Below are 11,952 nucleotides of genomic sequence, written 5' to 3'. Positions count from 1 at the left end.
ATGGAATATCAATATGAGTCATACTGGTTATTCCAAGTGGACTGCTACAAGTGACATAACTTCCAGGCTGTTTTTTCACATTTAACTTAATTCCTGCAACACTCAGAGAATTTCAATAAATCTTGCCTTTATTAATTAAATCAATCCTACTGATTACCAATCACTATAAAAATCCTGTTCCCTTAATCAAAGATGACTTATTAAGAGATTAGAGGGTAGATTATTCAAAGTGCTTTATAAAATAGTATCTCTATATAATGGTAATCTCTTACTATCATTCTTTATTTGAAAAGATGAAAAGAAGGGGAAAAGGATGGGCTTTTCCCATCAATTTTCAGTGATATAATCATTTCTGAAAACTCAGATTAAAAATAGCATGCTCCTTAGATACATCAACCAAATGGATAAGATCTGAAAAGACTGCAAGTTTATAATGACTATACCAGCTCTGAAAACGAGAGCAGTTTTATTTACGAAGTATTTTTAAAATACAGATTGAGCATTCCTAATCTGAAAAACCAAAATCCTCACAAAAATTTATATTCTTCTTATAACGCAAACCAAAATGCTCTAAATGCTCCAAAACTGGAGCACTGACATGATGCCACAACTGGAGAATCCACACCTGACCTCATGTACAAAGTCTCAGTTAAAATGCAGTCAAAACTATGTGTCATGCACAAATCACTTAAAATATTGTATAAAATCACCTTCAGGCTGTGTGTATAGGGTATACATGAAACAAATAAAATTTTGTGTTTAGACTTGGGTTCCACTGAAGATAACTCATTATACATGCAAATATTCAAAAAAAAAATCTAAAGTCAGAAAGACTTCTGGCCCAAGCATTTCAGATATAAAGTATTCAACCTGTAACTTGTTTCCTACCACTGGAAGTATTACACCAACTCCTTACTGTGAAAATTGGTCATTTAAAACAAAAAGAGAGAGAGCGAATTAGGCATTTATACCACTTTTGATATACAGGAGAAATGGTGTTTACTCCTGGCTGATGACAGAAAACATTTTCTATAGAAGAGTAACAGCCAACAAATGCAGAGACCAGGACAGAATTAACAAAACCCACCATTCTACAACCTTCAATGTAACAAAATTATTAATTTAAAAGTTGCATCAGAAATAATGTCAAAATGACATACTGTAGAGTACTTGCTAATATCCATAAGAAAAACCTATTTCCAATTATGTAGATACTTGATAGTCATTACCTTACTCCTGTGATCAAATATAGCACCACAAACAGGGAGACAACCTAAAATAATGTGTCACCTATTGGGATGAAATGATGTAGACAGCAATACTTACAACGTTTAGAAACAAACAAACACACACAAACTCCTTAGCCTGAATGGGTTTATACCTCTAGACTTAACTTCCAGTTAAACAGATAGATATCCAGGGAACAGAGAAATACAAAAACATTATCATAATGAAAAAAATCTGGCCAAGCATGGTGGCAATACTTTGGGAGGCTAAGGCAGGAGAATTGCTTGAGGCCAGGAGTTCAGGATCAGCCTGGGCAGCATAGTGAGACTTTGTCTTTATCTTCTTTTAAAAAATAGTAAAATTAAATAAAAATTTAAAAATCTTGCAAATGCAGAATTTAAATAAGACAATTACTCTGGATATTGTGAAAAGAAAATTAAGAGTACAAATCCTATGCTATATTAAAAGGAACTAAAAAGATGTAACAAAATGTAAGGAGTAAACCTTAAGAAGAAACAGAAAAAGAGCACCACTAAAAAAATAAACGAGAAAATTAAATTAGCTTACAAAGTGTTGTAAGTTACACAGAAACTTCAAGTTGCAAAAAAGACACTGCTCGTATGTATTAATATTCTAGTTTGGAATACTGAAGTTCTTGGAGTAATTATAAACAGAAATCAATGTAACTCAACAGCATTGCCTACATGGCTGCTGTTTAATAGCTACTTTATTGAGAACAAAACTAATTTTAGCGGGATTTTAGAGGGGTAGTAAATTTTTATTATAAATTCACTTATTCAATATAATGACTTAATAACTTTTCTGATATACACTGATACATGAAGAAAAGTCACATTCCATATTCCATATTTGGCTGGAAAACTCATTGTATAAATGGTCTACAAAAAAAAAAAAAGACAGAGCAAGAACTTACCACTTGTATTAAAAGCCATGCAGCACACTGGCTTCTCATGGGCAGGGAAGTGGGCCACAATGCCATCACTGTCAGAATCCTCACTCACAAGCACCTCCACAAAAGAAATAAAGACAAATGGAGGTAAATATTTTCTCACCAATAATCAAGCTTGAAGACTGCAAGAAGGTACATCACAATACCACTGACCAAATAACATGTTTCCACTCTAGTAGATTATTCTTGCCAATATAAGGAGAGAATTCCACTTTAGAATTGAGGAAGAGATATAACATGCCCCCAAGCACATCAGTCATATAAACTCTGAAAAGAGTCAGCTGACTTGACTGTAGATGAAACAATTACTTCTTCAAGTATAGGTTCAGAGGAAGGAAAAAAAGAGATACAATCAACTATTTTCAATTCTTTACAAAATGTAATCACTTAGAGCTTTATCCAAGGACAGGAAATACAGGTCTTACTGTGTTATGGAATCTGCTGGAAAATCACAATTTTTTGCCCATTATTGAAATATAAGAACAGGGGGAAAACAACATAATTTGTTAACCATAAACAAACAGGTGTATAGAGAAATCATCCAGTAACATTTTCATACTATAGAATGAAAGTTGTGTTCTTCAACTCCTAGTTTATAGAAAGAAATAGAACATATTTGAAACGACTATCAAATCATAAAAGCAGAGGTACATTAGAATAGGTGCCTCTGTATCTCAAATGGAGTTTCTTTACTCCTCTTTTTAAGGCTATACTGAAATATAATTTACATTCCATATAATTTCCCATTGTAAGTTCAAAAACTTTTTAAAAATTATTTTACTTATCTAATATTTCAGAAAGCAAACCTATTACACCAATTTTGGATCATAGTATTTAGACACAGAGAAATTTGATTTTAAGTAACCTTGGACGTTGTCCTACAATGGCGATGCTATTTTTTTTCTTTCAAAAATACATGTTAGACTAAAGTCCTACTATGTGTAAAATACTCTGCTAAGAGCTCAGACTATAAACCAAAAGTTATTCCTGCCCTGAAAGATACACAGTAAATGACTAGAACAGTTATTTTATCAGTTACAACATATTTGCAAATATAGCCCAAAAAAAAATCTACTTAAGCACCAAGATTTGTGTGTGTGAAATTTGTGTGTGTGAAGGCTTTACAAAGATACAACTCGCATACCATAAAAGCTACCCATTTTAACTTCACAGTTCAATCATGCTATACAGTATCAAAACCACCACAACAAGCCACCATAAAAATGTCTGGAACGTTATCCTCGCCGATCTTTATGCCTTATTGCTCTAGCTAGAACCTCCAATTCAATCTAGCTACAAATACATTGATTATATTGATCTTTTCAAATAACCAATTTTAGACTTTTCCAATATTTCACTGTTTGCTGTTCTATCAACTTCTATCCAGATCTTTATTATCTGCTTCATTTGTCTTACATTGGTTATAATTTGCTCTTCTTTTTATCATCTTTTAAGGGAAACACTTAGATTATTAATTTCAGGCCATTTTCTTTTCCTAATATAAGCATTTAAAGCTATAAATTTTCTTCCATATAATACCATAGTTTAGGTATACTCCATAAATTTTTATATGTTGTTTTCATTTTCATTCAATTCAAAATATTTTCTAATGTCCCTAAGCGTCTTTCTTTGACCCATGAGTTATTTACAAGTGCGTTTTATTTCCAAATATTTGGGATTCCCCAAATTGAATTTTGTTATTGATTTCCATTGTCCTTAGAGAAATACTCTGCATGAGTTTAATCCTTTTAAAGTTATTAAGATTTGTTTCATGGCCAAGCATCTGTTCTATCATGTACAATGAATGTCCCAGATGTTTTTGAAAATAATGTGCATTCTGCAGTTTGGGGTGGTCAAGTTAGCAAATAGTGTTAAACATGTCTTCTAAGTCTTTTCTAATTTTCTATCTAATTGTTCTATCAATTATTTTTTAATAGAGAAATAGTCGTACATGTTTACTAACATGCATGGGGAAAATTACAGAGTGCTTACTCCTATCAACTAATGAGGAATAAATTATTGAAATCTTGAGCTGTAATATAGAGCTAAAATTGGGCCAGACACGGTGGCTCACGCCTGTAATCTCAGCATTTTGGAAGGCTGAGGCGGGAAGATCACGAGGTCAGGAGTTTGAGACCAGCCTGGCCAACATGGTGAAACCCTGTCTCTACTAAAAATACAAAAATCAGTCAGGCCTGGTGGCGCGTGCCTGTAATCCCACTTACTCAGGAGGCTGAGGCAGGAGAATCGCTTGAACCTAGGAGGCGGAGGTTGCAGTGAGCCGAGATCGCACCATTGTACTCCAGCCTGGGAAACAGAGTGAGACTGTCTCAAAAAAAAAAAAAAACAAAAAACAAACAAACAAAAAAAAAACAGAGCTACAATTTCTTCTTTCAATTTTGTTAGATTTTATTCAATGTTTTTAGGGGCTGTGTTGTTAGGTATTTATATGCTAATAATTGTTTTATTAATTGTACATATTAATAGTGTTTTTCCAGAACAAGTATCACTAAGAAAAAAAAAAGAAAAAAGAATTTTTATCTGTGCTGTGTATTAACAATTGTTTTATTATATTGACCCTTTATTGTGAATGAAATGTCTCTCTTTTACTCTAGTAGTACTTCTTGATGTAAAGTCTTTAATATTACCATGGCCACTCTAATTCTATTATGGTTATTGTTTACATGACATATTTTTAAAATTTCAACTTTCAGATACAAGGGGTGCATGTGCAGGTTTGTTACATGGGTATATTGCACCCAGGTAGTGAGCATAGTACCCAGTAGGAACCCATACTCCTACTTCTTCTCTCCCCATTCAAGTAGTCCGCAGTGTCTGTTAATAGTTTCCATGTTTATGTCCATGTGTGGTCAATGTTTAGCTCCCACTTATAAGTGAGAACATGGGGTATTTGGTTTTTCACTTCTCCATTAATTTGCTTAAGATTTTGGCTCCAGCTCCATACACGTTGCTGTAAAGGACGTGATTTCATTCTTTTTATGACTGTGTAGTATTCATGGTGTATGTATAACACATTTCCTTTATTCAATCCACTGCTGGTGGGGAGTTAGGCTGATTCCATATCTTTGCTATTATTGTTAACAGCATGGTGATTAATATACAAGTACATGTCTCTTTTCGGTAGAGACATTTATTTTCCTGTGGGTATATACCCATTAGTGGGATTGCTGGGTCAAATGGTAGCTCTGTTTAAGTTCTTTGAGAAGTCTCCAAACTGCTTTCCACGGTGGCTGAACTAATTCAGACACCCACCAGCAGTGTATACGTGTTCCCTTTTCTCCACAGCCCCACCAGCATCTGTTGTTGTTGTTGTTGTTGTTGTTGTTGTTGTTGTTGTTGCTGCTGCTGTTGTTTGAGATGGAGTCTTGCTCTGTCGCCGAGGCTGGAGTACAGTGGCATGATCTCGGCTCACTGCAACCTCTGCCTCCCGGGTTCAAACGATTCTCCTGCCTCAGCCTCCCGAGTAGCTGGGACTATGGGCACCTGCCACCATGCCCAGCTAATTTTTTGTGTTTTTAGTAGAGATGGGATTTCACTGTGTTAGCCAGGATGGTCTCGATCTCCTGACCTCGTGATCTGCCTGCCTTGGCCTCCCAAAGTGCTGGGATTACAGGCATGAACCACCAGGCCCAGCTGGTTTTTGACTTTTTAATAACAGCCATTCTGACTGGTGTTAAGATGGCATCTCATGTGGTTTTGATTAGCACTTCCCTGATGGTGAGAGATGATGAGCATTTTTCCATATGTTTGTTGGCCCACACGTATGTCTTCTTTTAACAAGTGTCTGTCTGTGTCCTTTGCCCATTTTTAATGGGGTTATTTGTTCTTTACTTGTTGATTTAAGTTCCTTATAGATGCTGGATATTAGACCTTTATCAGATAAATCATTTGCAAATATTTTCTCCCATTCAGTAGTTGTCTGTCTGCTCTGTTGATAGTTTCTTTTGCTGTGCAGAATCTCTTTAGTTTAATCAGGTGTCACTTGTCAATATTTGTTTTTTGTTGCAATTGCTTTTGGGGACTCAGCCAAAAATTCTTTACCAAAGCAGATGTCAAAAAGGGTATTTCCTAGGTTTTCTACTATGATTTTTACAGTTTGAGGTCTTACATTAAAATTTTTAAAGCACGTGACATATTTTTTACCATCCTTTTATTTTCAAACAAGTGGTCTTTGAATCTCAAGCAATTTGGATCTGACACATTTATCATTAACATATTGTTGCTATAATTGGATTTTAAGTTTGCCATTTTGCTATGTATGTTTATATGTCTTAGGTGTTTGTTGTTCCTCCAGTCTTCTTCTTCTGTGTTTAGAAAATATTTTTAGCATTAATATTTTAAGTCCTCTGTTACTTTTTCTGAGTAATTTCTTAGTGGTAGTTGGAGGGACTACAATATGCATATTAACTTATCATCTATTTCAGGTTAATATTGATTAAATTCCAGTAAAATACAGCTCATTGATTGACTATACCTGCATCTGCTACCTACTCCTTTGATTTATCATCTTCCTATTGTATTACCAATTTAAAAATAACATCTCATTATTTCCTCAAAAAAAAAAACAGGAAAAAGCCTTCCCCTGTGAAAGCCAATTTTAAAAATTAGAAGTGAGCAATCCCAGCAATTTGGGAGGCCGAGGTGAGTGGATCAGGAGCTCAAGAGATCGAGACCATCCTGGCCAACACGGTGAAATCTCGTCTCCACTAAAAATACAAAAATTAGCTGGGCATGGTGGCGCACACCTGTAGTCCCAGATACTTGCGAGGCTGAGGCCGGAGAATCGCTTGAACCCGGGAGGCGGAGGTTGCAGTGAACTGAGATTGCACCACTGCACCACTCCAACCTGGCAACAGAGTGAGACTTCGTTTCAAGAAAGAAAAAATTAGAAGTGTTACACCTGATGCACAGATATCAATGAAAGGATACAAGAAACATGAAAAAGCAAGGAAATACGACACCTCCAAAGAAACACAATTCTCCAACAATAGGTTTTAACCTCCCTAAAAAATGTATAAAATGCCTGAAAAAGAATTCAAAAATACTGATATTAAAGAAACCCAGTGAGATACAAGCAGACACAGATAACATTTACAAAGAAATAAGAAAAATGATTCAGGATATGAAAAAGAAATTCACCAAAGAGATAGATTTCATAAGAAAGAACCAAACAGAAATCCTGAAACTGAATAACTCAATGAATGACATAAAAATACAAGTGAGCCTGGGCACGGTGGCTCACGCCTGTAATCCCAGCACTTTGGGAGGCCGGGGTGAGTGAATCACGAGGTCAGGAGATCAAGACCATCCTGGCTAACACAGTGAAACCCCGTCTCTACTAAAAAATACACAAAATTAGCTGGGCATGGTGGCGGGCACCTGTAGTCCCAGCTACTCAGGAGGCTGAGGCAGGAGAATAGCATGAATCTGGAAGGCAGAGCTTGCAGTGAGCTGAGATCATGCCACTGCACTGCAGCCTGGGTGACAGAGCAGGACTCCATCTCAAAAAAAAAAAAGAAACAAATTGAGAAGCTTCAATCATAGACTAGACAAAACAGAAGAAAGAGATTTCAGTTGACAGGCCTTTCAAACTAATCCAGTCAGATAAAAGAAAAAGAAAAAAGAATGAAGACAGACAGGTTGGGTACAAATGTACACTTAGATAAAAGGAATAAGTTCTAACATTCCATAGTAGAGTGACAATAGTTAACAACAACACACGGTACATTTAAAAACAGTTAGTAGTGAGGGCTTGAAACGTTCTCTACACATAGAAATGCTAAGTGCTTATGGTGATATATATCCTAATACCCTGATTTGATGATTACACATTCTATGCAAATAACAAAATATCACATGTACCCCAAAAATATGTACAAATATTATGCATCAATTTTAAAAAAATAACCAAATGGCCAATAAGCAAATGAAAAGAGGCTTAACATCACTATTCCTTAGGTAAATGCAAACTAAAACCATGATGAGATACTACTTTACACTCATTAGGATGGTCATTATTTTAAAAAAGAAAAATAAGTAGTGTTGGGGTAAGGATACACAAGAAATTGAGACCCTTATCCATCATTGGACATTCGCTGGTGGGAATGTAAAATGGTCCAGCCACTGTGAAAAATAGTTTGGTAATTCCTCAAAAAATTAAATATAGAATTACCATATGATCCAGCAATTTGATTTTTAGGTACATAACCAAAAGTACTACAAGTAGAGACTCAATTAGAAACATGTATACCAATGTTCACATAAGCATTATTCAAGGTGGCGGGGCACGAGTGCTCATGCTTGTAATCCCAGCACTTTGGGAGACCAAGGCAGGCAGATCACTTGAGGTCAGGAGTTCGAGACCAGTCTAGCCAACATGGCGAAACTGTGTCGCTACAAAAAAATACAAGAATTAGCCGGACATGGTGATAGGTGCCTATAATCCAGCTACTTGGGATTATAGAGAATCGCCTGAACCTAGGAGGCAGCAGTTGCAGTGGGCCAATATCGCGCCACTGCACTCCAGCCTTCGTAGCAGAGTGAGAATCCATCTCAAAAAAAAAAAAAAAAAAATTGGCAAAAGGTAGAAGTAAGCCAAATGTCTATCAATTAATAGATAAACAAAATGCAGTATACACATGCAATGGAATATTATGGAGCCTTTAAAAAGTATGAAATTCTGATATATGTTACGACAGGTATTAACCTTGAAAATGTTTATGCTAAGTGAAATAAACCAGACACAAAAGGACGAATATTTTAGGACTGCACTATGTGATGCACCTAGAAACAGGCAAATTCAAACACAGAAAGTAGAATGCTGGTTACCAGGGCCTGGGAAACAGAGTACTGGGAAGTTATTGTTTAATGGGCAGAGACTTTCAGTTTCAGATGGTGAAAAAGTTTTGGAAAGGGATAGTACCTGTACTGATAATTACATAACATTACAAATGTACTTAATGCCACTAAAATGTATATTTTATATTGCTAAATAATAATATATTGTTTGCATATACCACATTTTATTTATCCACCCATTCATCAGTTCAGGAATATTTAGATTGTTTCTACTTTTTGGCTATTGCAAACAATGCTGCAAATATTCAGAGTTTTATCGTGGATATATATTAGTCATATAACTCTGTTTAACATTTTGGGAAGAACTTTGAAACTCTTTTACAAAGCGAATGCACAATTCTGACCAGCAGGTTAGAAGGGTCCCAATTTCTGCTTATCAGCTACAGGTATATCTTTTTCAAAGAAATGTTTATTCAAATCCATTGCTCACTGAAAATTAGGCAGTCTTTTTATTTTTGAGTTATAAGAGTTCTTTATATATTGTGAATACTGGTACCTTATCAAAAATATGATTTACAAACATTTTCTCCCCTTCTGTGAGTTGTCTTTTCATTTTCTTGATCATGTCCACTGTAGCACAAATTTTGATTTTTAAAGGGTTCAATTTATGTCCCCATTTTTAAAAATATAAAAATATTAAGTATTTCTTACACATACATTGATCACTACACATCAGATGATGTTACAATTTCTAATGCAATCATCAAATATAATCTTATAAATTCATTAAGGATATCTTACATATACCTTTATTTTTACCCACCCCATTGTTGTTCTTTCATTTTTCAAGTTCTAAGCCTTCTTTTATTGTCATTTCCTTGGAAAACTTCTTTTTGCCATTTTTAAGAGTTGATCTGTGAGTGATAGGTTCTCTTAATTTTCCTTTTTTCTAAGAATGCCTTTATTTCCCTTTCATTTCTGAAGTATACTTTCACTACAAATGGAATTTGGGGCTGCCAGTTCATTTATTTCAGTACTTTAAAGACATTGTACCACTTTCTTCAGCTTCCACGGATTCAGCTGGGTAATCTGCTATCTATCATACAGTGCTGGTGGGAATATAAAACAGCACAGGCACTTTGGAAAATAGTTGCACATTTCCTTTCTAAAAGTGCACTTATACAACTCAGTAATACTCTTGGGCATTTACAGAGAAATGAAAACATATCCGCATTAAAAACCTTTACACAAATGATCATGACAGCTTTATTCATAATAGAAAAATGCCAGAAACAATGCAAATGTCCTTCAAGGGGTGAATAATTGAACAAATTGACATATTCGTACAATGGAATACAACAGAGTGATTGAAAAGTACAAACTACGGCCAGGCGCAGTGGCTCACACCTGTAATCCCAGCACTTTGGGAGGCCGAGGTGGGCAGATCACAAGATCATGAGATTGAGACCATCCTGGCTAACATGGTGAAACCCCGTCTCTACTAAAAAATACACAAAATTAGCCAGGTGTGGTGGCGGGCACCTGTAGTCTCAGCTACTCAGGAGGCTGAGGCAGGAGAATGGCATGAACCCAGGAGGCAGAGCTTGCAGTGAGCCAAGATCGTGCCACTGCACTCCAGCCTGGGTGACAGAGTGAGACTCCATCTCAAAAAAAAGAAAAGAAAAGAAAAGAAAAAAAGAACGAATTACATGCTGCAACCTGAATGGACTTCAAAGACAATACATTTAGTGTAAAAAGTCCATCTTAAAATATTACATAATATATGATTCAATTTGCATAACATTGTCAGAGTCATAAAACCATACAGATGGAAAACAGATTAGTGGTTATCAGGAAAAAGGGATGGGGTGGGATGAGGGATGGTCATGAAATACAAAGAAGTTATGTGTTGATGAAACAGTTTAGAACAGTCCTGTATCTTAACTGTGGTGGGGGTTACGTGAACGTACACATGGGATAAAATTTCGCACACCTATACATGCCCACATAAACACACCAATGAATGCAGGTTAAACAAATAGAGAAAACTGAATAAGACTTGTAGCCTAGTTATCAGAGTGTATCATTGTCCATTTTCTGAGTTGTTTTTTTTTTTTTTCCTTAACCCACATCACTCAGAAAATTTTCTTGTTTTGGTACTATACTATAGCTACAAAATACATTATCATTCAGGTTAAGCTGAAGGAAGTAAGATGAAAGGCATGTGTAACTCACTGTGAGTCTATAATTACTTCTAAATTAAAAGTTAAAAATATAGAATGTATTGCAAGCTTTTGAGTGGCTCAGTTTCTGATAAGTAAAAAACGGTATCTCAGTTTTAATCTGCAGCTCTCTTATATTAATCACAAGTGAAGTTATGGGCATATTTTACAACATTTATATGTATAGTTGACCTTTGAACAACTCATGTTTACAAGTGCTGACCCCCTGAATAGCTGAAAATCTGCATATGACTTTTGCTCCTCCAATACTTAACTATTAATAGCCTACTACTGACTGGAAGCCTAACTGATGATCAAAATTGTCAATTAACACATATTTCATATATGTATTATAGATTATATTCTTAAAGTAAGAGAAAATATATTTACTGTTCATTAAGTGGAAGTGAATCAATTATAAAGGTCTTCATCTTCATTGTCTTCACCATGAGTAGGCTGAGGAGGAGGAGGAGGAAAGGGAGGAAGAGAAGAAGTTGGTCTTGCTGTCTAAGGGCTGGTAGTGACAGAGAAAATCCACATATAAGTAGACCTGCGCAGTTCAAACCCATGTTGTTCAATGGTCAACTGTATTTTAATTTTTCTATGAAATATTTATTTCTATCTTTTGCCCGTTTTTCTACTTTAAACTTTATCTACAAGATTCCCTTTCCTTTCGTATATTATAACCCTACACCCTGTATGTTTCTTTCCAAC

The 11,952-nt window shown here is 35.4% G+C and overlaps 1 protein-coding gene across 24 annotated transcripts in view; it reads right to left on the bottom strand.

The window, feature by feature from the left end:
* Positions 1 to 11,952, bottom strand: part of BCAS3 (BCAS3 microtubule associated cell migration factor) — a 712,862-nt gene that overhangs the window by 471,352 nt on the left and 229,558 nt on the right. For all 24 annotated transcript variants that reach the window (XR_013406305.1, XR_013406308.1, XR_013406307.1 and 21 more), the window contains exon 13: positions 2,162 to 2,255. Coding sequence is in view for 19 of the 24 variants with exons in the window: in XM_077970813.1 (XP_077826939.1) it covers positions 2,162 to 2,255 (94 nt within the window). In the remaining 5 variants the exon portion in view is untranslated. The remainder of the gene's footprint in view (positions 1 to 2,161; positions 2,256 to 11,952) is intronic.

The sequence above is a fragment of the Macaca mulatta genome, chromosome 16, assembly GCF_049350105.2.
Source record: "Macaca mulatta isolate MMU2019108-1 chromosome 16, T2T-MMU8v2.0, whole genome shotgun sequence".
Classification (NCBI taxonomy): Eukaryota; Metazoa; Chordata; class Mammalia; order Primates; family Cercopithecidae; genus Macaca; species Macaca mulatta.
Note: the sequence above shows the minus strand (reverse complement) of the source record. Positions and strands in the feature narration are given on the sequence as shown.